The sequence below is a fragment of the Spizellomyces punctatus genome (genome assembly GCF_000182565.1).
Source record: "Spizellomyces punctatus DAOM BR117 chromosome Unknown supercont1.2, whole genome shotgun sequence".
NCBI lineage: Eukaryota > Fungi > Chytridiomycota > Chytridiomycetes > Spizellomycetales > Spizellomycetaceae > Spizellomyces > Spizellomyces punctatus.
This window is the reverse complement of record NW_015971538.1, coordinates 904,197-927,521: the sequence shown is the minus strand read 5'-3', so window position 1 is coordinate 927,521 and position 23,325 is coordinate 904,197. Positions and strand designations below refer to the sequence as shown.

The 23,325-nt window shown below is 47.6% G+C and overlaps 8 protein-coding genes across 9 annotated transcripts; 4 read left to right on the top strand and 4 right to left on the bottom strand.

Annotated features, from left to right (window-relative positions):
• Nucleotides 1–119: 119 nt before the first annotated feature.
• SPPG_01240 (uncharacterized protein) lies at nucleotides 120–6,362 on the bottom strand (the record flags this gene model as incomplete). The annotated part of the gene is made up of 19 exons (XM_016749567.1): nucleotides 120–506; nucleotides 573–737; nucleotides 794–1,082; nucleotides 1,151–1,287; nucleotides 1,357–1,762; nucleotides 1,822–2,011; nucleotides 2,077–2,215; nucleotides 2,278–2,357; nucleotides 2,419–2,742; nucleotides 2,803–3,197; nucleotides 3,265–3,369; nucleotides 3,430–4,131; nucleotides 4,196–4,813; nucleotides 4,879–5,110; nucleotides 5,184–5,297; nucleotides 5,361–5,540; nucleotides 5,611–5,674; nucleotides 5,738–5,861; nucleotides 5,975–6,362. 19 exons carry the CDS (start codon nucleotides 6,360–6,362, stop codon nucleotides 188–190), a joined length of 4,971 nt encoding a protein of 1,656 aa, XP_016611822.1. The 3' UTR covers nucleotides 120–187.
• Nucleotides 6,363–6,547: 185 nt separating this feature from the next.
• Nucleotides 6,548–10,483, top strand: SPPG_01238 (uncharacterized protein). Its single transcript, XM_016749566.1, has 6 exons — nucleotides 6,548–6,985; nucleotides 7,068–7,375; nucleotides 7,459–7,845; nucleotides 7,912–10,029; nucleotides 10,100–10,225; nucleotides 10,297–10,483. The coding sequence occupies exons 3-6, from the start codon at nucleotides 7,656–7,658 to the stop codon at nucleotides 10,368–10,370; spliced, it is 2,508 nt and encodes an 835-aa protein (XP_016611821.1). The 5' UTR covers nucleotides 6,548–6,985; nucleotides 7,068–7,375; nucleotides 7,459–7,655; the 3' UTR covers nucleotides 10,371–10,483.
• Nucleotides 10,057–14,331, bottom strand: SPPG_01237. Of its 2 annotated transcripts, XM_016749564.1 has the most exons (19): nucleotides 13,852–14,331; nucleotides 13,678–13,782; nucleotides 13,486–13,602; nucleotides 13,199–13,416; nucleotides 13,035–13,136; nucleotides 12,916–12,975; nucleotides 12,762–12,856; nucleotides 12,532–12,699; nucleotides 12,440–12,475; nucleotides 12,337–12,375; nucleotides 12,151–12,274; nucleotides 12,044–12,084; nucleotides 11,747–11,977; nucleotides 11,581–11,682; nucleotides 11,359–11,497; nucleotides 11,153–11,303; nucleotides 10,979–11,092; nucleotides 10,690–10,897; nucleotides 10,057–10,603 (listed from the first exon to the last, which is right to left on the bottom strand). In XM_016749564.1, coding segments are annotated over exons 1-19 (2,241 nt in total). In that variant the 5' UTR covers nucleotides 14,041–14,331; the 3' UTR covers nucleotides 10,057–10,601. The 2 variants fall into 2 exon arrangements, with proteins under 2 accessions (XP_016611819.1, XP_016611820.1); XM_016749565.1 differs by having other exon boundaries at nucleotides 10,057–10,897.
• On the top strand, nucleotides 14,147–17,379 carry SPPG_01236 (uncharacterized protein). The gene is made up of 12 exons (XM_016749563.1): nucleotides 14,147–14,826; nucleotides 14,902–15,189; nucleotides 15,265–15,382; nucleotides 15,480–15,584; nucleotides 15,653–15,761; nucleotides 15,819–15,909; nucleotides 15,976–16,063; nucleotides 16,130–16,175; nucleotides 16,232–16,307; nucleotides 16,365–16,589; nucleotides 16,652–16,954; nucleotides 17,021–17,379. The coding sequence occupies exons 1-12, from the start codon at nucleotides 14,421–14,423 to the stop codon at nucleotides 17,311–17,313; spliced, it is 2,148 nt and encodes a 715-aa protein (XP_016611818.1). The 5' UTR covers nucleotides 14,147–14,420; the 3' UTR covers nucleotides 17,314–17,379.
• An 89-nt stretch (nucleotides 17,380–17,468) lies between these two features.
• Nucleotides 17,469–18,421, top strand: SPPG_01235 (uncharacterized protein). Its single transcript, XM_016749562.1, has 4 exons — nucleotides 17,469–17,520; nucleotides 17,591–17,785; nucleotides 17,845–18,080; nucleotides 18,142–18,421. Exons 1-4 carry the CDS (start codon nucleotides 17,483–17,485, stop codon nucleotides 18,408–18,410), a joined length of 738 nt encoding a protein of 245 aa, XP_016611817.1. The 5' UTR covers nucleotides 17,469–17,482; the 3' UTR covers nucleotides 18,411–18,421.
• A 127-nt stretch (nucleotides 18,422–18,548) lies between these two features.
• On the bottom strand, nucleotides 18,549–20,487 carry SPPG_01234 (uncharacterized protein). Its single transcript, XM_016749561.1, has 11 exons — nucleotides 20,381–20,487; nucleotides 20,260–20,295; nucleotides 20,150–20,185; nucleotides 19,982–20,073; nucleotides 19,596–19,915; nucleotides 19,495–19,520; nucleotides 19,403–19,425; nucleotides 19,319–19,343; nucleotides 19,161–19,255; nucleotides 18,820–19,094; nucleotides 18,549–18,757 (listed from the first exon to the last, which is right to left on the bottom strand). The coding sequence occupies exons 1-11, from the start codon at nucleotides 20,457–20,459 to the stop codon at nucleotides 18,694–18,696; spliced, it is 1,071 nt and encodes a 356-aa protein (XP_016611816.1). The 5' UTR covers nucleotides 20,460–20,487; the 3' UTR covers nucleotides 18,549–18,693.
• A 110-nt stretch (nucleotides 20,488–20,597) lies between these two features.
• SPPG_01233 (uncharacterized protein) lies at nucleotides 20,598–21,411 on the top strand. Its single transcript, XM_016749560.1, has 5 exons — nucleotides 20,598–20,668; nucleotides 20,732–20,804; nucleotides 20,879–21,011; nucleotides 21,078–21,162; nucleotides 21,229–21,411. Exons 1-5 carry the CDS (start codon nucleotides 20,608–20,610, stop codon nucleotides 21,252–21,254), a joined length of 378 nt encoding a protein of 125 aa, XP_016611815.1. The 5' UTR covers nucleotides 20,598–20,607; the 3' UTR covers nucleotides 21,255–21,411.
• SPPG_01232 (uncharacterized protein) lies at nucleotides 21,291–23,146 on the bottom strand. Its single transcript, XM_016749559.1, has 5 exons — nucleotides 22,773–23,146; nucleotides 22,476–22,687; nucleotides 22,171–22,402; nucleotides 21,883–22,119; nucleotides 21,291–21,817 (listed from the first exon to the last, which is right to left on the bottom strand). Exons 1-5 carry the CDS (start codon nucleotides 23,116–23,118, stop codon nucleotides 21,372–21,374), a joined length of 1,473 nt encoding a protein of 490 aa, XP_016611814.1. The 5' UTR covers nucleotides 23,119–23,146; the 3' UTR covers nucleotides 21,291–21,371.
• Nucleotides 23,147–23,325: the final 179 nt, after the last annotated feature.

The following is a 23,325-nucleotide window of genomic DNA, read 5'->3' as shown; positions in this document are numbered from 1 at the left end:
GTTGAAGATCCTTACTTTCCCCGCCTGAAGGCAGCGCGACTGGGTTTCTTGTCCACGTGACAACGCTGAGACTTTGGTGCAAACACTCTTTCCAAAAGATAAATAAAAGAAAAATCATTCAGGAAAGCCATCATCACCAATCCACCAAGTCCAACATGAAAAAATATTAAACAAAAAGTGCGTCAATCTATGTACAAAAATTGCCCCAATCTGCTGCTCGCCCATAGTCGCTCTCTCCTGCCGCAAGAAGGTCCTCCAACTCCCTTTCATCCTCCTCAGTCAAGGACGGCAAGTCGCCTTCATCAAGTTGATTGTCTGTTAGCGTATCCAAATAATCGAGCTCTTCCAAAAGTCGTGTTCTAGCCAAGGTTTTCTTCGAAGACTCCAAAGCCGAACACAGCTGTTGCTGAAGCGTAGTGAGGTCGACACCATTGGAGTGCCGAGGTGAGGGGGTGCGCGTTTGTGATCTGGTATTCTCGAGGACCACCTCATCCTGTCGTTGTTTTCTAAAAATGAAGAGGTTATAACTCCTTACTGTACACTTCACGGTAACGTAAAACTGTCGCACGTACTTTGCTTCACCTTCCCCTAAGAGTACGTCGCCACGCTTCCGTTTTGCTGGCGAGGGAGGTGACATCTCACCGTCGTCATTAGCAAGGCCGCTTGGCAGCACTCGCTTGTGAGACGATTTCAGCAGATCCATGCTGTTCAGTTTCGGACTGACTTCTCCATCAGATCTGAAATGATGCTTGTAAGGAGTGTTTACCGCATACTTAAACAGGTGCGCTCTTACATGGAAGGTAATTTCACATCATCGCCAGAAACACCATCATCTTCGCGCACAGACGTCTCATCTTCTGACTCATATTCTGGCGCCTCTATTCTCAACCACTCCATGACTTCTTGATACCAATTGTCAATGACCTTTGTCATCGCGATTCCGAAACCCTCCAAGGCATAAACAGCAAGCTGACGTGGGTAGGGTGCAATTCGGAACTTTGCGGTAAACTGCGTGTCTAGATGAATAAAGATAGCCCGCGTCACGACTTCGGCGAGTTCGCCAAATGGAAATCGAACAGCAACTGTGCAAATGGGCCCACACATTAGCGAAGTCCGAGATGTTTATTGAGCAACGTTGTCTCTTTGTCACCTGTAGCGGCCGTTCGGCTATATCCCTCGAAAAGCTGAATGAATGCGTCAAAGAGACTGCGTCGCTCTGTGTCCCGCATGGCAGGAACCGTATCACAAACATCAGATATCCATGTGCAGTAAATCAACCATAACCCTCTAAACAGTCAGCCGCACAATGCTCAGATTAGATGAAACTCGCATCAAGGTAGCGAGCCAGCGGCTTACCTCAAATTAGTATCCAGTGATTTCCCAAGCTGGTCTACGTACTCATCCACGACAAAACGGCCATGCTGACGTAGAGGTGGCAACACAAACTGTGCCAGCATCATCCTCATCTCTTTCAGTCGTCCCATCGAATTCCAATTCAACGGAACATTCGTTCCTCCTTCCACCGGCGGGCATCCCGGTGTGGCAAACTCGTATGGAGGATAGTTGAGGCCCTCTACGTCTGGTCCAGCCAGGACGTAAGCATATACCTCCATCGCAGCATTGTACATTCGAATCAGTGTGTTGAAGGTAGGTATATTACGTTCAGGGATGTGCGCCATTCGGTGTGGAAAGCGGGACTGCAAAAGGTACGAGTGTTCCCGGAAATGAATGCGAAGCATTGACTCTCCTAGTACGTCTTTCCCTAGACACCGCAATCATAAGTAAGATTTCCTTAGGAACAATGCCACAATGCCCACTCACCATCCATTCCGAACCAGTTCATCTCCGGTTCAGCTTGCGATCTTGCCACCAACATCTCCACTGCCTCCACCAGGTATTCATTAGCTTTGATCAAATCGTTCAACTTGTCGGTGTACTGAATCTCCAGCCACCCTATATCGGATATCGGCCCATGGACTTGCACATCGCTCAGTTGAAAGGCTTGGCGAACCTATTGCACCCATATCTTATGAGGATCACTTCGGATACATGCATTTTCGTCAGAATAAAAATTACCCTGGTCTCTAATTCGGCACGTGGCAATTCGGGAACAGACCAATACACAAACAAGAGCGGTATTTTGTTTCTAAGAGTTTGCTTCGGCAGAGCGTTGATGAAGTTCACGAACCGAGATCGCTCCTCGTTGAAGTAAAATCTGAAAGCACCATATCTAAGAAACGTTGGCAGAGCCAGCGCTCAAACATAAAACCCACTCACCCTTTATCTTTACCACTTCCAAAAAGGTCGAATTGGAAGATTGCCGCATTAATCCCATGAAGAGTCTTCATAGCTTCCTCCTATCCGCGCGAGGCAGCTCCGTTAGCATTGAACAATAGGCGGTAAAAGATGCATACACACCGGTAAGGCATCTGTTACATGCCGAACAACCGCCCAGCAATCCCATTCACCATCTTGTACCCGTGTCCGCTGCAATTCCTCGGTTCCAACCTCGTTGGCCAAAGTCGGCATTGCATTGTTCGCGCCGCCAAACTTTGCTTTCAGCCATTGAATCGGTAACCTTTGCTTATCGGTGGAAAGGAGGTGAAAGGTGGGGGTTGTGATACAAAGTTTGTAGTGAAGGGTATGGCCATGAACCCGAGTGCTGTGATTTTCGCGCAGTATGGGATACGTGAGGTCAGCGAGGTCGATGCGCTCCATCAGTTGCTGTTCAAGGGCAGCCACCTGAGAGAAGGCATACGATCAGCTCCAAGTGAATTCTGGTGTGTCATCTTTACGACGAACCTCATCCGTTGCCCTCGCCATCTCCTCGTCCCTATTTGCGGACCCAAGCATAGTAAAGGCAGTTCCTGCTGTCCCCATCAAGGCTTTAGCCTGCTCCCGGAACGAGACTCTGGGTGGGGCAACCTCCGAGCCCACCAAATTTAGGAAAGTTCGCACAGCCTCTCGCTTCGCTTGTTCTTTAGCATGAAGCGCTGGTAGGCGATGCGCAAAGAGTCTCCACTTTGCACGAATATCTTCGCGCATTGAAACCTCTTCCGCCAATTCCTTCATGCACTGGTGTATTGTTTCCGCCAGTATTCGAGCCGCTAGGTATTTTGAAGCTTCAGACTTCTGGCGTGCGATCCGGGCGCGCGCCTCCGCCTCTTTACGTTCTCTTTCTAACAGCTCAGTGTCCTCTGATGGGTAGGAATCGCGTAAGTACAGTTTCTTTGTACTTGAAGCGCGGAATTATTAATGGCGAACCTGGAATGACGGGCTCTGGAGGTGTCTCGGGTCGGGTCGGAACCGCAGGGGGTGTGAAGGAAGGTACGACGGAGGGCTGGGATTCGGCACGCGGTAATTGTGGACCTTGTGTGGACCCTGTTAAGCACTACCTATGTAGATGAGCCATCACTGAGTACAACTTACCAGCTTGCGCTTCTAGGGGGATAACCGTCAACGAGGGGGAAACTATAAGGCCGACGTCCGTTCGTTGCTCGACCAAGTCAGGCTTTCGAGTAACCAATCCGGCCGGCGTAGGTGGGCCACCACCTGAAGGTTGTTGTAGCACGCCTAAATTGGGTATGTTGAGATGTGCGCCAGATGTGGGAGCCGCTTGCGGTGGTTGGTCCTGCTGACCAAAAGACGACCATGCACCCGCTTGTGACTGGGGTGACATGGTTATCGAAGATGAAAGTGACGGGAACGGCAACTGCGACACTTGTACGGGATGGAGGGGAAGGACTCCTTGTCCGACCTTGCGAGTCGCTTGACCGCTAGCGATACTCGCTTGTCCCATGAAAGCACCGCCTTGTCCAAAAAATCCGCTTGACGGGCCTGCCAAGACGGACTGTTGCTGGTTGACAAAACCGAAAGCATTTGAGAAAGTACCTCCTCCAACGGATGAACTAGGCAGCCGAGCTGTCGTAGCAGCAACTTGTCCAAAAGTAGGAACTCCGCCTGGAATGGACGACATTGCAACGACTTCCGATGATTGCCCTTGGTAGTCGGGCACTTCTTGAGTCATCTCAGGTACATTGCCGTCTATAACGTCCGCGTCCGTGACATCTCCCAACTTCCCTTCGAGAAGTCGATTTGCCACCCGCGGTTGAAGAGAAACTCTCTTAGCATCTAATAAGCAAGAGGGTTCGGTCAACAATCAGATCCTAGATTTTGCCCTTCCACCCTTCCATACCATTGAATTTCCCAGGGACCATTTGTGACTTTCCATCAGTTCCGGTGATTTTTACTTTTCCAATCTCTGCGTACCATCGTCCTTCCACGTCCCTGATTGGAATATCATAGTATTCTAGGTCCACGATAGCATCTTCTTCGTTGTCATAACCCAGCTGTTCCACGAGTGTTGCCACCGGCGTCAGTGTGTCCACTGCATTAGGAAAAACATACAGGGCGTTGTCCATGTGTCTGTATGCATGTCGACGGACAACTAGGAAGTGTGGGTGCGCCGCGCATGCTAATAGATATGGGGTAGTTCGCTCCTTGATGATTTTGAAGAATAATCCGTATGCTTCGAAACCGCCTTCTCCTATGGTATCCCCTTCTTCTGTATAGTCCTCATCTTCATCATCGTGATGGAGATCTAGTCGGGGTAACAGGCTTCTTAATCGGATCGCCAGTTGCATGTGCGGATCCAACAAAATTGGATCATTGATAAATTTCCTCTCGAAGCTAGATTGAACATCCTGGTTGAACGCATGATGCAAAAGATAGTACGCTCGGAACTCGGCCTCGTTAGGCATTCTTTTGCCCTCCTCCCTGAGATCGTCGTAGAATTCCATCAGACTTTGTAGCGCTACGTAAGATGCGTCAGTACCCAGAACTAACCCTCAAAGGTTAGAGAGGTTACAAGCTTCCTACTTTTTCCCAGCTGTTCATATTCCTGCTTTATATCTATCGTTGCGCATAGCCGCTGAGAACACATAAGGTGATAGCGAGCGATCCGTTCAAACAGACCAACGGCTTCAGGGCCGCGTAAATTCTGGAGCGTCAAATCCTTCCTGATAGCTCGTGTCCTATCACGAATGAAACCGTACGTGCGTTGCAAGTCATATTCTGGTATTAATTCGTGCACCAGGTAGTTCAACGTTCGCTATGATAATTACGTTCTCCGTCAATTGGTCACACCGGAGACGGACCAGAGCATGTGAGAAACTAGTGCATACCTCCAGTACAGATGGCGGTCGCACATCACATGGTAGCGGCTTTTCATCATCTGCGGCGGAACGTCGATATCTTTTAACGGCTTTCGCGTGATCAACTCGGTCTGTGCCTGGAATCTAGTTGCATTGATGTTTATATCCTATCCCAGACTATCCTCAAGTTGACAAAAGGTTTTGTACCTTCTCAAACTCCATCAACCCTTTCTGATACTCTCGTTCGTGACGCTCGTACTCAGGACACATATCCTCACACTCTCCGACAAAATCACGCGCATCTTCAAGCCGATATTTCTTATTTGGATCATCCATTTTACCCTCAGCAATATACTTCTTCATCAGGGCAGGTCGAAGCTTTTTCATCTGCAGGAGAACGGAGTCATTGTCCGCCTTAAAGACGCTACTTTCCGTAATATAGCATCATCTTGCAAACCTCCATATAGCGGTTATGAACAGGCTGTGAAGCGAATCGCTCGGCACGAGACACTTTCAAAATGCTTATATGAACTAGCTATCAGTTTGGGGTCTGAACCTATGGAAACCAGTATATTTGAATTTACCTGTCATCTGCGTCAGAGGAGTGGTCAGGCGTGGGTGTCAGTGCTGTTTGCCTCTGTGTAAACGACGACATTGGAGAAATAGCAACTGAATTCGTCTGTTGTGAGATGTTACCGCGCGATGGAGCTGGTGAGGTGGAGTAATCGTTAGCAAAAAGGGCCTTGGGTGGCTTCTCCAGTCCGGAACGGTTGGGGTCGGCAGCTCTTATACAAGCTACTGGATCATGACTGTCAGCATACCCTGTCTCGCAACGCTCTCGTCTCGATGTGTCGGAAGCTTAAGCTCTTGCGGGGTGGTGCCACTTCTTGGCCTCACCCAAGTCATCGACGCTCCCCTCCCACCTCGCCTACTGCCTCTGGGTGTCACCGCCCCTATGTGGTCTCCCGTCGGTTTCACCCATGTTTTAGAAGCGGCAATCTTTGCCCCACCACCTCGCCCACCCCGAACTCCCCCATCACGCCCACGGCTGGGTGTTGACGAAAATACAGAAGCAAATGCGCTTTTGGCGCCTCTCGCATGGTCACCGACGGAGGCAGCCCCTCGAAACCGCGTCCTGGCACCTGAAGTCCCCCGAGCTTCTCCAGTTGCAGACAGTCTGGAGAAAACGCTCGAGTCATCCGCTGCCATGACGATGGACAATCGGCTGCGAATTGTGAGCACCTGGAAGGACGATGCTCCAAACCCATCATGAACGAGATCACGTGGAATTAGGTAATAGCAGAGGGTTCGATCCTGGCTGGCGGCAAGTCTGAAGCAACGCCAACCCTTTTGTCCACGTCACGCACAAATTCGCATAGCTTCGGGTCACCATTAGCCGACCGACTGATCACTCTGCCAACAACCCAAATTACAACTAGTAAAGATGATGAGAGCATACGACCGTCTGCCGGAAGGAGAGGCAGATCATACCCGCAGTGGGGAAGAGGGCACCGTCCTCTTTGAGGCACGTCCCTTGTTGGACAATGACGGGGCCAATGTTGCATTGGAAGCACCTTTGCAAAGTTCAGAAGCCGCCACGACGCCAATACCGCCGCCTCCTTCACGGTCTGCCCTGGTGACTACAAGGAACGACGGGGTGTTTGCAAACCTTAGTGCAAAGCCAGAGGTGTCCGCGGCACCAGAAGGCAAGACCTACGAAGAGTTCGAACCACCGTCGTATGCTGAGGTTGTCCAAGACCCAGCTCCATCATACTATGAGACCACGGTGATAACAAATGGGATTGGAGAAGATGGTGAAGTGCTCATTGAAGGTATGTATTGCTGGCTAGCGAGTCAATGTCTCGTCGCTTTCAGGTCTTCGGGCGAAATTAACTCTGGTGTCTCTGTGCGTAGGCATGCCTGTTGGAGACTTTTTCACATACTTTGTCAACATGTTGGTATCCATGAGCTTTGACTTCATTGGATTCCTTTTGACTGCGATCCTGGCTACATCTCACGCTGCACGAGCTGGTGCTCGTAGTGGTTTCGGCATTACCCTTATTCGTTACGCCTTTTACTTGCGAACACGGGACGCCCAGGATGACTTAAAATACTATGATCCCTATGACCCTGACAAACAGCCAGAGGACGATGAGAACGTCGTTGTTGAGAGTTATTGGCTTTCGTACTTTTTAATGTTTATTGGCTTCTTCATCCTAATGGTATGTATTATGAAAGCGGGTATGCTGAGTATTCAAACTTAGGGAGAATCCAAAGTGGACTGACATATTACCTTTCTCTGCAGCGCTCGATTGGGGATTACATTCAAGCCCGAAGGTTGCAAACCGTGATTTTGGCCTCGTCAGAAGCACCTCCCGTATGACATGGCTATAGACACTTGTCCACCATCCTGTATCTTATTGTATTATGTTTCTACGTAAAGATTATATGGCCTCTTCCTGTTTGTAGTAATGCAACCACTTGTTTTTGGAATATCATAGTATGCATTTTGCGCAGCCGCTTACCAAATGGCGTGTTCTTGGATGCCGCGTCGCCTACGTGTTTCCTCAAAGTGTCCGTGGTATATGGACGTTTCCTGGGCGATTGAGCACAACAGTGGCAAATATGGTTGACATTCTAGCAGATCTCAAGGCTGAATTGGCTGAATTTGACGAATTTGTAGATAGCTACAGTATGTCTCTGGGTAAACATCTCTGGCTGACCTGTTTTTGCTAAAAGCTATCATCTGTCCATCTAGCTACAAAAATGAACGAGATATTATCGGGGAGGGTCACGGATGAAGAGAAAGCTTGGGCACAGAGAGAGTTGACACAGGATAATAAAAGTGATGCGGCGACGTCACGTTCAGATGCCAGTAATCGAGCTCCTATCCGACTGCCAAAACGAGACACCAGAGCACCGTTAGGGTCCCCCAAGCTCGATTACTCAAAGTGGGACGCTATTAACCCAGATGCAGAAGAGGAACAGAGAAACATTGCGCTAGCAGCGGAAAAGAAAGGATCCACAAAACAGAAGCATGAGCCAACGAAGCGAGTGACAGCTGCAGAAAAAATACGTCAATCAGCGAATCAGCATCGTGAAACTGGTAATAAATATTTCAAGGATCGTAAATACCATGAAGCGATTGAAGAATACACTTCAGCCATCAACATATATCTGAACCCGCCTCAAGAAAGCGATCCACTGCTGCTAACACTGGACCGGCTGATTCCGTCCAAGACTATCGTTGACGCCACTCTGTTCACCAACCGTGCACTTGCATATCTCCGATTAAAGGAGTTCAAGCAAGCTGTCGAAGATTGTAGCGAAGCCCTCAAAGTTGATGCGAGTTGTGCAAAAGCACTGTGGAGAAGGGCAGAAGGTCACCGTGGTCTTCGACAATATGAGGAAGCCATCAAAGATGTTCTTAAAGTCAAGCAGATGGTCACAGACTATGAGGAAGCTAAGAAGAAAATCAATCGATGCAAAAAGACTGTATGTAACCCTGGGGTTACCCTAGCCGAAGTTGACAGACTGCTAGATGGTATAGAGAGGGAGCATTTAGATATGAAAGCTGAGGAAGCGCTGAAAGAAGATTTAGAACATGATGGTTCCAACATGATCATGGAAGGATTACTGGACGGTTTCGTACGGGAGATAAAAAATGCTATTGAATTACCACCATCGAACAAGTACAATGACCGTATAGTATCTGCCTCGGACATGCTCGTAAGGCTATTGGACACCGATACTATCGTTTCTGACGCCTTTCGACTATGTGGTGGTTTCCATCGCCTCCTCAACCCGGACATTCTCACTTCGTCATCAGTCAACTTTATTCTTCCCGTAATAGCGCGAGCCACCTCTGGCGTCGATGCCAACCGACGAGAACTTTGTCAATACCTAAACCACATGATAACGACCATGCTTGCCACCCAAAAACCTCCTCTCAAAACCATCAGCGCCGCTGCCGAAATACTTTCTTCTGGTGTAGCTGAGGACACCTTCGCGGAAGCCCTCTGCCACTCCAACGTGGTTGGAGAAACATTTGGAAGATTCGTGCTGGCATTTTTAGGTGGAGAAACGGATGGTGTCGCCACTAGCTCTACTATTGTCGGGCATATGCTTAAACTGCTTGGGAGAATAATGCGATATACTCCGAAAGGCCCTGACATCGTTATGGTCAAATGGCGGGTATCGCCCGACAAGCTTTTAGCGACCTTACCCATTCATGTCAAAGAGTACAAACTGGCTAATGACGAAACAACAGAGGCGCTGACAGTTCATGCTTGTCGCTGTATTGATGCAATCGCAGGCACCTCGAATCCCAAATTTACAGCGGCCCTCAAGCAGTACCACGAACCTCTCATCGACTCCATATGGGAAACGATACACCGGCTTTCACCTACCAACCCGACATCTACGGCTTCCACTCTCGTCCTTCACCTCCTTGCCACATATCACAACCTTTTGCACAACACACCAGCACACCCAACGCTCCTCAGCACTCACAGCATAATTACGACCCTCGTACACCTTCTAACAACACACCCACGAGCTTCCATCTCATGTCTCGCAAAGCTTCTCCGCTTCCACTTGGAAGAAGTTACAGTGGCGCTGGACGGGTGGTGGGATATTGTTCCCATGATAAGCCTTATTCGTGACCCTGCTGGAGAGGGTACAAGGACAGCAGCAGCCCAAGTTCTAGCAGCCTGGCTGAAAGGTGGAGAGCGGAGAGTGGCAGAGTGGGAGAAGCAAAATGGCTTTGAAGCACTTGTGGATGTTCTCCTTGAATTGTCAGAAGGACAGGAACTTAAAGAAGATGAAAAAACCGCAGGCAATATTGCGCTGTGTATCGCCGAGTGTGCGACCAAAAGTACGGACAACCGATGTCCTCCAATGTGCCTTTCCTGTTGATTTATCGTAATAACTTTGGAATCCCCCAGCTAACCACGCCAAGAAGTTGCATAAACTTAACGCAACCGAACCCCTCGTGTACCTCCTCCGTAGCGCCAAGATGCCTACAGTACAACGAAACCTTGCAATAGCCTGTGCTCGACTATGCCAAAATTGTAAGTGCGATCGATATTCACGCGCTGGACTTGTACATTATAAGTTAGAGAAATGACTTTCTTTCTTCCAGCCGACGCACTAGATCGAGTAAGGGAATTGAAGGGTGTGGAGCTTATGTACAGCCTTGGAACCAAAATATTGTAGGCCGGCATCCCTCTCAATCACAATATATGAATGGCAGTCCGCCAAAGCACAAGGCAACAAATAACGATCTAAATGGCCACAACGACCAGAAAATAACAATTACTCGGACCCAGGTAGTCTAACATCCAAAAGTGCCATACCAAATTTTCACATCATGGTGCCGTTTTCATCGGAAGGCTCATAATTGTAGCACGCTACTTCAGGCACATTTCAGTTGTTTTCTCCTCCACATTCTGGTCCGAAGTATCCTATTAGTTAAGCCAAGCCTCCCAATATCTCGAATTAGGAGAAATCTATGCTCCACTCTCTCCAACATTACATGCTTCCCCAGAGCTCTTTCGCTGCTTTTTAACCAGCATTTGGTACAGGACTTCCCGCATGTATTTTAGCCGGTCAATGATGTCCTTGTCTCCAGTCCCCACAAAGGAGTTCAGTGATTTGGTTGTAAACTCCCGATTTTGATCGATGTAAGTGACGACGCGACCATCGTTTGATAGGATGACTTTTGAATGATCAAATAGGTTGAGCTAAAGTGGAGGGGGGCAACCATCAGTTACCTCCACAATGGAACCGGGGCCGCCACGGCTTTTAAATCAGAAGATAAGTACCTGAACAATGTGATTGCTAAGCCGGAATATTACGCCATGCTTCGTACGCAGATACTTCGTGAGGAAATCAAGGTTTTGTGTCCTAGGCGCATCATCGGTGCTGTGCTTGCATGCCTAGATCATCAATAAGAATTTCTATCCCTCGACCAGCTGAGATTGGTGCGTAAGATCTACCTTGAACAGATTGTCCTGCATGTATCCTCGAAAGTGCTTCATCAGTGTCACTTTCTTGAGAAGATCCTCTGGATGTTGGGTCATTGTATAGGCTTTCCGGTGCATTACGGTTCGGTCTGAGCCCTTATCGTAAAACAGGTACTCGAAATGGCTGATACAAAGGATTAGTACCACGTCAGCATGTGTCAAGTCTATGATGCACATACTGATTGTCCGCGGCGAGAATGATACTCGTGGAGTCATTGAAATACACGCCAACTGAGCCATCTCGTAGTTGATATCCCAGTCCATACTTATTCGAGTAATCAATCCATTTTGTGATAAATATGCGCGGAGCACTGACTTCTGAACCAGGAGCCAAATGGAGTCTCAGGTCTCAACATATCACGGACCGGCGAATAATGCCAGCGGATGCATTATGCACTAACCTTCCATCTCATCAATTCGCCGAGTACCAATACGATCACTTCGAAGTCCGTCTTGCAGATTCTGATACATTGTTTGTAAAACATTGACGCTCTTACGAGGATCTACTGGCGAGTTAGCAAAATTTGCGTGCTTTGTTCACGCACATTGAATAAAAACTATACGTACTCTCGGCAGATCTTGGTGAAGTAAAACTAGAAGAATTACGGGCTCGTACAGTCTCAGGGCTTGTTATTTTGAAGGTAGATGCACCATCGCTTTGGGGAGAGGGTGGGGCACGCGGTTCGACCTCGTGTTTGGATGCAGAGGAGTTGCTGGAGCTGCTTCGGTTTGGTCCATTTGCGGCATCTGCATCTGATGAGTCGGGATCTGGTGTTGGCATTGGAACTACACGTGCTCCTTTGCAGCCGTCAGTTTAAGGCTGCAAAAGGAATCGCCTCATGACGAAAAGCATCAGTTGCCCACCTTCTGCAATACCAGAGGAGGTGCTAGACTTCGCCTTTCCACTAAGGGATCTCTGATCAGATATGCATGCATAGACGGCGATAAGACTAGCTAGGACAATATTTTACCTTTGAGAATCTGACGATTGCTGGCGACGCATCCAAGAGCTTGGTATTGGTGGCCTATTTTCGCTGTCGATTTTGAGGCGATCGAAGTCTTTGGCAAGTAGAGCGTCCGTATGCCCATTCAATTCTAACAACACTTTCAAAGTTAATTAAACAGACACACTTACAATGGTAGTTATTGCATAGTACCGTTGGAGTTATGACTTGGGCTTGGCTGTCTATCAGATCCTATGAAATAAACCCGGCCATGTCAATAGAAACAGCGGGAGGTGAATTAACATTGTCAACGAACCGGGAAGGGAGTTTGATGTCCGTAGAGCCTTCGATGCTATACGATCGATGTTAATCAAGACACATATTTCCCGGAATATGTACGTCCTATACCTGATGCATCCGTGAGAACAGATCGTCCAACCGCAGATGAAGGCTCCTTCGCTGGTAATTGTAGAAAGTCGGGTATTACGGTTAATGCGGATATTGGGATGGATTTTATAACGGGCTGTCCGGTAAAATATTCGTGCTGCATGATGTCATCCACGGATGGTCGGCGCTCTGCAAATATGGCGGACTATGTGAACTCAAATCTCAAAGATTGTCAAAACACTAACGCGGACCTGGTCTGGACTGCAGGAGAGCTGTGATTATGTCTTTTGCAGATCGAGATATTGCAATTTGAGGGGGGAAATCGTAACTGTTGTCACGAATTTTCCTTCAAGGCGAGGTCCATCAGATCGAGCTTAAAAGATTACCGTTGCATGCAAAACTCACTTGTATATGGCCTTTACGTCTTTTGTCTGGAACGGCGGTTTTCCTATCAACAGTGTGTACCTTTGCAAGCCATCAGTCAATATTGTCAGCTTGCGATAGTCAACCTCAGTAAGACCTACATGACCACTCCTAGAGACCAAATGTCGACTTCAAAACTGTGGCCTGTCTGGGTATCAAACAGCACCTCGGGTGCGATATAATTCGGTGTGCCACAGATAGTTCTGCAAAGGTGATATCTGAGTTAAAATTGCCCAGATGGTTTTCAAGTCCGGACACCACCTACTTCTTTCGCTCGCCGTCATGTTTTATCATAGCAGCTAGCCCAAAGTCCCCAAGTTTCAGCTGCATGTCTCGAGTCAAAAACAAGTTGCCGAGTTTCAAGTCGCGGTGAATTACGCCGCGTCGATGAACTTCGCGAACAGCATCCAGCAATTGCCACATGTAATGGCAGACTTCCGGCTCGGTCAGGCGTCGTCTTTTTCGCAACATTTCCACAAATGTCTATGAACGTTAACGTAATTGGTTTCGTTAACTGCTATTCAAATGAACCATTCTGGTAAGGAAACCCACCTTGTTTTCACATAGTTCCAAGATCATGTACACAAAGTCGTCATCTTCAAAACAGTGCTTAAAGCCGACGATATTTGGATGTGATAGCATTTGGTGTATTCTTATTTCTGCAACGAGCTATGAGTCACAAGTCCTGTAAGTGAGTGTTAATCGCAAACATGCCCAACCGCACTGCAACACCTGCTCAAGTACCTTTGCTCGCTGTTTTGAGGTTGTAAGAGACGCCTTAGCTATTACCTTTACAGCAAATTGCTCCCCCTTCGAGTCAAAAGCTTCGTAGCATCGTGCAAAACCACCCTGTTGAGTCGCTGTGAACGTCAGTACAGTTCGGGGCGACACGTTATCCACATCTCCGTTCAGGATTACCTCGCCTAATATACCTCCTCTGGTGAACCTGTACCCCTTCTTTCGATCAACGAGCACTACCGGCGGTTCTGGGAATGTTCGGGGTGTATTATTTCGTGGCGGCGCCGGTCTCTCTGTAGGGCTCGCTTTTGGGACTAGGTTGCGATGCCGGCCAGGTTCACGGTATTGTGGCTGAGAGGCAAGCATCATCGCAAACACGACGCAGCCTTTGCACTCAGAGAGCTTGCAATACAGTTAATGGCAGGTTTCTCTCTAGGTGATAGTCTATCGCGGGGAAGTACACGGAGAGTATAGGCAGGGGAGGTAAGCTTTGAGAGTACTCTACTCTGGCGTACGTCGCAGAAAATAAGTCGGTTGGTTGCTGTGACGAGCGTAGAAAAGTGTGGAGAGCTGATGGAATGTCAATCCATGTCGCGCCTCGGCAGGAGTGTGCTCAATAGTGGGTGGGTGCGAAAAGGGGAAGAAGGACGTCGCGCACGACTTGTCCGAATTCGTCCGAATGCATCACGTGAGCCGCCAAACGACGTGCAATCCCATGGACGTGACGATGAGCTCGTAGGGGACTGAACATGCGATTTCGCTTCTCTGCCTTGAAAAGCCAGTCGGGATCTGATGTGCAGATTGCAGCTCTAAACATATCGACTGTTCGCGTATCTCTTGATCCTGTGCGATCTCGCCTGTGCAATCGTTTTACCCACACATTAGGCCGCTCGCGCTGCGCTGCGGCCAGCCGTCCGGCTTCCCCACAAGGTGGGAAAACAGACCATCCGCTACAAAGAAACTTAGCGACAGAACCCGGATTTTGCGTTCGTCTTCCATCTGGCTCTCTCTGGAGCTTACGTGACAGACTGGGTGGACATTATCAACCAGCGAAGAGCATGGAGGTTCTTCGTAACAGTTTCGAGGCTTTGCTTCCCAACATTCAAGAAGCCGTTCAAGAAGCAGACTTCATTGCTATAGATACCGAACTATCTGGTGAGTGAAATTCGGGCATATATTATTAACGTGTTAATAAATTATTGACTGGACCGCATACTGCGCTTTGTGAAGGAATTGGAACGGCAAGGCCTTATCAGATTGCTTTTCTTGATACAGTCCAGGAACGCTACGAAAAAATTCGACGGTCTGCACAGAACTTCCTAGTGATTCAATTTGGACTGTGTACTTTTACCTGGGACAGTGGAAGAAAAGTTTATGTAGCGAAGCCGTTCAACTGCTACGTTTTCCCGCAGTCTGGTTCCCGTACCCTGGGCCTCGATCGGCAATACTCATTTCAAATAGGATCGTTAGAATTTTTGAGAGGAAACAAGTTTGACTTCAATAAATGGATATCACAGGGTAAATGCCGACAGTGTTTAACGATATTGTCGGGGAGACGTGTGGATGTACTAATGTGGGACATGCACGGACTAGGTATTCCATTTCTTAACCTTGATGACGAAGCAGAAGCACGCCAAAAGATTGGAGCAGTTGCGCAGGGCAATGACATCCCAATAGAGGGTGCAAATCGAGAATTTATGGATTCCACGATGTAAGCATGTCGGGACGGTATGCCACTTACCCAACTGCTTTTCGGTGCCGTGTTGCATGGGTGGCACACTGACGTGTGTGCTCCTTGGGCCTGGCAGACAGGCGGTTCAGAACTGGTTGCAAAATTCTTCCGAGAAGACTTTAGAGGTGGCAGCTCCCAGCTCTTTCCATCGAAGACTGATACATCAAGAAATCAAGAAGAGGTGACACTAATGCATGCTTCTTATGAGCTTCTTACTGCAACATCTTTCTGATTAAACTGTCTCGCTAGATATAATTCGGCATTAAGCACTGAGGGGACCGCCGGCTATGTTACTATCCGTAAGCTTACAAATGAGGAGCGAAAATCGGGGTCCAATAATAGAGTGGCGTACTTGGAGGTGGGAATATGCACTGTCTGCCTTTTTTAAGGCACCCACAATAACATTTAGTGTCAGAATGAGCTGGAACAGTTGATCGGTTTCCGCAAAGTGATCGAAGTGATTAGCAGGTCCAAAAAACCTGTTATCGGCCATAACGTGATGCTTGGTAAGATTTACGTCTTCACACGCATCATTCTGCATTTTCCGGCGTCTTTAATGTATGGCGTGATAGACTTATGCCAAACCTATGAGAAATTTCACCGATCATTACCCGAGAATGTGCAGGAATTCAAGCAAGGGCTGCATAATCTATTTCCTGTGTGCGTGTATGGTGCTTTTGTATTCCTCTCAAAGACGCAATGATTAACTGTGCCTCACCTAAACAGCATATACGACACGAAGTACATCGCACATTCAGAGTCTGATGTACAGGTGGGCAATATCCGACATGTCAGTGTAAGAGCCCCAACTCAAGTTAGTTTGCGCAGCCTTTTATTATGCAGTCCGCATTGTCGGATGTTCTTCGGAGAGTTTCTCTCAAACCGTTCACGTATCCAACAATCGGTGGGTGTGATACCTGGTGAAATCGCGGACAATGCCCTAAATATCCTACGACCACAGTTGTGCATCCCGACTTCACCGGATATGAAGATGCTGATAATTTTCATGAAGCTGGTTATGATGCTTATGCAACGGGAGTGGTATTTGTAAAGTTGATGGGGCAAATCGTAAAGAATGAAGGAAATCTGCCTCTATCATTCGACTCCCCCGCTTTCCAGCCTGCGCTCAATAAGCTGCACATTATGCGATCGGACATACCCTACATGAACATAGTAGGGGATGAAGGTAAGGGCTAACACCTTACATGAAATGGTCTCTATTTGATACTGACACGCGCAAATGCAAAGATATCCCAGATCGTTCACATGTATTCAAGGTCTATGATTTTCCGTCGGATGTTACTTTATCAGATGTCCAAAGTGAATTTAAGACACTGGGATCAGTTGGAATTAATTTTATTGACGACAACAGCTGTTTCTTGACGGTTCGAAACGGTGACATGGTCAAAGATGTTATACCAACATTTGGAGAAGTGGAGAACGCTAACGGTGAGGAGAGGGAGAGAATGTTCTCTTACCGAATCGAAACGTTTGCGGACCATGCAGCTAGACAAGTTGCTCAGAATGTTACTGAAGGTGGTGGTGTTGGAGGTAAACTAAAGGAAGAGAGGATGTAGGTGTTGCATTTGTGGCTGACAGACAGGCATGGTTTTCTAGCTCTACGTGCACCGCATTCAACGGCTCTTAGACGGCAGCAATATCGCGATTACACAACTCGTGCAGCGAAACGACCACGAGTCGATCCAGAAGGAGAGGTTGCCGAGGGCTTAACTGCTGGAAGTTCGTCACATAACTATACTCGAAGTCCTGCTGAACATTCATTGGCGAAAGAAGAAAGGCGGAAACGTCGTGAGGAGCGTAGGCTCAAGAAGATACAGCGAGACAAGGCTGTAGAAGCTGCAGCACGTTTGCAGGCACGGCAGGCTTCAAGTGGATGTACCATACAATGACTTTAGAATCTTCAATGTATAAATCAGAATTTTTGCTGTTTGCGAATAAAATGTCGCTTAACAATCTCAATGATCGGTGCCCACGTAAGCTGAATCACGTGTACGATGTTGAGGTTGACGTTCAGCCTCAAAGGCTCGGGTTCCTCGAAATTCTCAAAAACTGACCACAATGACAGACCTGGAAGCAGCACGAACGCAGGGAACATGGTGCGTATCTGTCAGCGCGTATTTGTTGATTCCTACTTGTACGTGTTATCTCACATATCGGCATTTTCAGGGAGAAAGAGCGAGCAACACTGACATCCTTGGGGGAGGACACAATAGGGTGTATATTGGAGAGAAAGCACGCAGCCAAATTCGGTGTGTCCACAGAAGAACTGGATGAGCGTATCCAGAAGAACCTTTCGGTATTGAAAAGCGGTATTGGAAAGCTCGAGCAGAGCTTATCGGATGCAGAGGAGTCGACCGGAAGGTTCGTCCATGTACCACACGCCAAAATCGGTCAGAATGTTCAGCAACATAATGTTCCAGGGATAAGAGCGAACTTCGTCGGTGGGAGGAGGCAATACTGCAGCTCAGTAAACAGTATGATCGGATAGAAGCGATGGCGCGCGGGGAGGAGACAATGAACCTGTTCACACAGCGGAACAGTCCACGAAATAAAGGGGGGAACAAGGCAGTTCGGTTTACGGATCCTGTTGAGGCAACCATGGATGAGGAATTGAGCAATGGAGAGTCTCTTCATCTGCAACAGAGAATAATGGACGGTGGGTGTCAAGCCTATTTAACTATTGATGGCTCGTGACCACAATCTAATATTCACCGCAGAGCAAGATGCGCAGCTGGACGAGCTCAGTGAAACAATAGCACGGCAAAAACATATAGGTCTACTGATCAACGAAGAATTGGATCTACACGTTGATCTTTTAGAAGAAACCGAAGGTAGAGTCGATTCAACAAGTCGACGACTGAGAGGGGCGGGTAGAAGACTAGAGCAGGTGCTACAGTCTTCTGTGAGAAACTCGCGAGGGACAACAATCATTGCTATTCTAGTTGTTATACTCATATTAGTGATTGTGATTGCAAATAAAATTTAGTGTAAGGTAAAGATGGCATCAACGACTGACATGTTAATGTATCGTCGCGGTATAGGTTGTGATCTCCTTGGAGTTTTCAGATGGAACCGCTTGACTTGAATATTCAAAAGCGATGACGGCAACCATGATGGACTGATGTGCATCATAAGGGTCCTTTCGCGAAACCATAATCTATAATATTTTCCTTAAGCGCAATGGTACCTCTCCAACCTCTATCCAACTATATGGTACAACATGCGACTAGACGCTGCTTCTGCCCCCCGAGAAAAGAATGATAAATACGTCACACCTCGAGGAGGCTTCGATATGTCTCCCGGTTATAGGGGAATGAATGCCCGTCGCCCAGACTGCAAAGATGAAGTGTTGGACAACACAATTCATGGTTTGAAATGAACGAACGTTCAATTACCTTGTTGGTAACGGCACAAACCATAACCTCCAATTTGCCCCAAAGATTTGAAGGAAATTCTCCTTTGCGCCAAGATCGTATATGTTGACATGTCGAGCCAGCCGCACACTGTTATCCTCAAGTCTCACCCTTCGGGCTCCTTCCATACTCTCTATCGTCGTCTTGTTGCTCGATATGAGACCCGCATGTACAGCAACGAAAACGAGGAGGCAGAGAGCAAAGATGCCGCTCACGATGAAAAGCATTATCGTGTGAAAATCGATGCCGTAAAGACCCTAATAGAGAGGTCCCTGTGATTAGCCATTACACATCGCCATGCTAAAAAAGCAAACAGGTTGTACCTTCATCAAGTCATCTCCACCATACCACAATATTGTACCCATCATTGTAAAGAATATAAATAAACAATATAGCATGGTGTACGTGACAAAGAGATCTGAAAAAGAGATGCTATGATAAGTTGCATGATGATTCTTAATCTGCAGACAGCGACACTTACAGAAATATTTGTAGTTCGCAAATCCCTACAGTAAAGTCCCATCAGCATTTTATGACATAGCTAACAAGACTTGGGATCACTTACAACGCAATTATTCACCCAGGGACCTGGTATCAATAATTTGAAGGGATGCATTAGTGAATAATTTGCAGAGTAGAGATTTGCCCCTGACTTACAGTGATGATCAAGTTTCAGCACGCATCTGAGCATTACAACGAGCGGTCCTTAAGATCGCCATCGCAAGAATCTTAATAGATATGTTTACAGTGCAACTCACTTTTCACAAACAGAGCAATGGTGTGTGCGGTCTGGTTTCCAATTGTTGCACTTTGTGCAAAATCTCCGCCCACCATCCCGCTTCGTCTCCAACGGTCGTGCAGATGCCCGTAGATCTTCATCGTCCTCCCGGTGTAGTGATACCGCGGTGTACCCGCGATCAGATTCCTCCTCCAATAGCGAGTCACCAGATCCCATATTGCTGTCAGCGACATGGCTGATTGGTATTAGAGGTGGTGGATAATCTGCTCGCCTCACACCTTCGTTCAACTCAATGCCTCGCGGCACAAGCCGCGTAGAGGAAGGGGGAACGGCAACTATCTGCAAAACCGATCAAAGTGCGTAAGAATCGGCACGTTGTTTTCCTGCGTACAATGGCAACCGGACCTTGATGGGGTGTCCCGGAGACGTGCTAACTACGCGGTAATAGCTCCAGACAAACATGACGAGGAGGAAGTGTAGAAGTACAAAATAGAGACCTTTCAAAGGCCGACACAGTGGATTTGAGATATGTACAGTTAGCGCGGGTATAACGATACACAAGACTTGACGCACCACTCTGGACTAGACTGTTCGGGTAGACTAACTTTGCTATGTACGGAAAAGCGATAATAGGTAAGCCACGAGAATGACACTCTGCATTTGCAACGTGAAATTACACTTACGATAAAACCGAAACATGTACGCATAGTAGGACCATGCTGCACTCAGAAACATTACCAAAAGCCAGCCCATGACACAATGCGAAAGCCCCGACATGTGCTTGTTCCTAGCATATCAACATACCTACAAGACACACCACAAACACTACAGGTAGTACCCCTACCGTTCTTATACATTTTCGTCGGGTGCAACCAAACATCATGGTTACCTTCAAACGTTCTCTCGCCCACAAAGACGCAAGGTCAACTGGGAGGCAGTCCTGCGAGGTCAAGGCTTGTTAATTGGTTTCACGTGGTCGACTGACATAACCCTCGCGTTTGAGGCCAAAAGTTGAGGCAAATTCGTCTTTGATGCTTTCAAGAACACTCAAAGACCATCAGGTCAAACAGGTCAACGATAAACTATCTTCTGGTAAGAGGAAAGGATAACTTGGAGAAATATGTCCCAATTGTCAATAACAGAGAGCGGTTCCAGAGCATCTGCAGCGGGATGCCACACTGGGGGTCACGGCGTTGACAGACTGTCTGGCGGATACATTGAACGTCCGGTAGTATCCAGTACTCTATATTTTGACGTAGACAATTCAAAACCCTTGGTGACATTTGCTGGGTGTATTACTAGAGTTGCCTCCGCTTTCAAAAATCAGCGGGATATTGAGGTTGAGGCAAAGAAACTATCTGCTGCGACTGCTCAGCATGGCCGGCAATCTCGGCAGTGGCTGACCTTAGTTAATGACTTTAACGCAGCTTTGAAGGTAACTGACAGGACTACCGTCAAGGGTGCCTTTTGAACCGCTACAAGCTGTAACCTATGTTCCCAGGAGCTGGGAGATATCCAGAGCTGGTCTTCTGTGATCGAGCGCGACTTGCGTGATGTGTGTCTAACCTATGAGCGGGCTCATGGAGGTGAGGATGGTTCCCCAATAGTTGGCAAGGACTTGCTATTATTTCTCACACTCGATGGCCATGAAGTGATTAAGGAGACTGCAGATCGATAGTGAATCAGCAAAGATAGACAGCAAAATAACATCGCGCTGGTATTACACGACAAGGGAGCCAAAGATACTGCATTATGTTTGCGATGACAAGCTATATAGTGATTACTGTCAGCAATATCACTTACTGATGGCGCCCCTTAATATTCTCCTTTGTGCCTGGCTAATCTTCTCTTTGTACTTTCTCCATAACAAATCCACCTCCATCCTATTTACACCAGGTGGCTTTTCCGCACTCTTTGATTCGCTCCCTCCAAAGACTGCTGGTACTAACATCTTTGTACGGAGCTCACAACTCTTCTCGTTGAGCATATGTTTAAGAACTACATCGTCCGGCCATCGCTGCTGATCTTCTTCATCCAGTTCTTGACGCAAAATGTCCAATATATCGGAGCAGCATGGATCCACAGCTGAGAGTTCCAGCTCATCTGGCTGAAGATTCGGCACCCCATCGATTGGCACATGATGGACTTGATACAGAGTTTTAGAATAATGGTTGTCATTACTGTCTGACCGCATGCGCTCAAACCAAGCTCGCGTGGTTTTGTCAATCAAAAATCTATTCCCTGAGAAAGTGAACAGCACTATGAACAAAAGCGCTACCAGTCTGAACACCGCATTTGGAGCTCACCTGCCGATGTCTGTAGGCTTTTTGTCAGTTGAAGGGCATAGAGCAGGTCGCGCTTCGATGTCGGCAGCTCAGCAACCGATCTGGACACCAGTTGCAGCGGGTCGGACGAGGCAGACGCCTCAAAGGTTTCTCGAAATGGGCTGTCAGCAACAGCCCTAACATATCCCAGCAGCCACTCTATGATCGATATCGGTGGCCGAAACCCTTTCTCCGTCGCACATGCTAGCCATATTAGACCTGCAGAAGCTTATTGAGTATGAAGCCACGTCAAATTTAGCCTTTACATACCAGGATACTGGGGATTTGGGATCGCGTCCTCCAACACGATCATTGGTAGCTGTCGAATCAATTCAGCAGCATCTGGCTTGATCAGTTGGTATGCAGTGCGATAGGCCAGCTGTCCGTTTGTTCTTCGTATGCATTTTTGCAAATGAGACCTCAGAAATGAGAGAAGGCGGGGAGCTTTGACGGAGTCATATTCTTGGTATGTGTTTTCTTCTGACTGGATATCGCTGCAGATCTGTAAGTACGTGGAAGCGGATCCACCACTTAGATGACTATGCGTGTGGGTTCCGAATATTATCCAATTATACCGTAAGTATCCTTCCTTGTTCTTTCCAAGAATATTGAGAACGAAAACGCACACGTTTCGGGGGATGCCAGGTAAAAGTAGCTATCATTCCATCCTTTGAGAGGAAAAAGTATGGCGGTATATTGTAGTCTTTTGGGTTGTAATCCTGTGTAATGGTATGGCTTAGAGAAGATCTTTGTGCCATCATAGCATCATGCTGCGGAAATTGTGACCCTATAACAGCATAGTTGAATAACATGCGCCCCTTTCCCTCAACAGATGTCGTGTCTGACACCAACTGACGCGGATGTCAACTTACATTTCGCAGATGCATAATAGTTCTCTTCTGCCCTCACACCAACGCGACGGCGAGTGGCTGGTTCCATTGATTGCAAGTCAGCGTCATCCTGTCTGTATCGCTTCCCAAGTGTCGCTGCTGGTAGTTCATTTCCATTGTGAAAACTATCACCTGCAGCTTCGTCGCTGTCTTCTCTGTCCACGGAAAATCTCTTTGGTCGGCCATTGCGGGAGATAGGTGCCTCATCCGGAGCTTGAGCACGAGATCTTCGTCCAGTTTTGGCCAGTCGAGCAAGGTTCTCTAACTTGCTTTCAATGTTGGTTGGTGGGCGTGGTTGCTCTGCAAAAACTTTGCGAGGACGAGCCATCTCTCTTTTGCAACCGTCGTTGAGATTTCCGACCCCAGGAGCAAGATCCGTGGCAAGTCTTGAAAACGAACAAAAGCTCTTTGGATCTTCCCTTGCAATTGTTACCAAGAACCAAACGTTCCAGAAATTCAAATGACTAATGACGCGTAATTTGAAACGCTGTTTGCAGTACATAGTGTGGAGCTGACAGTAAATGGCACTAGTACC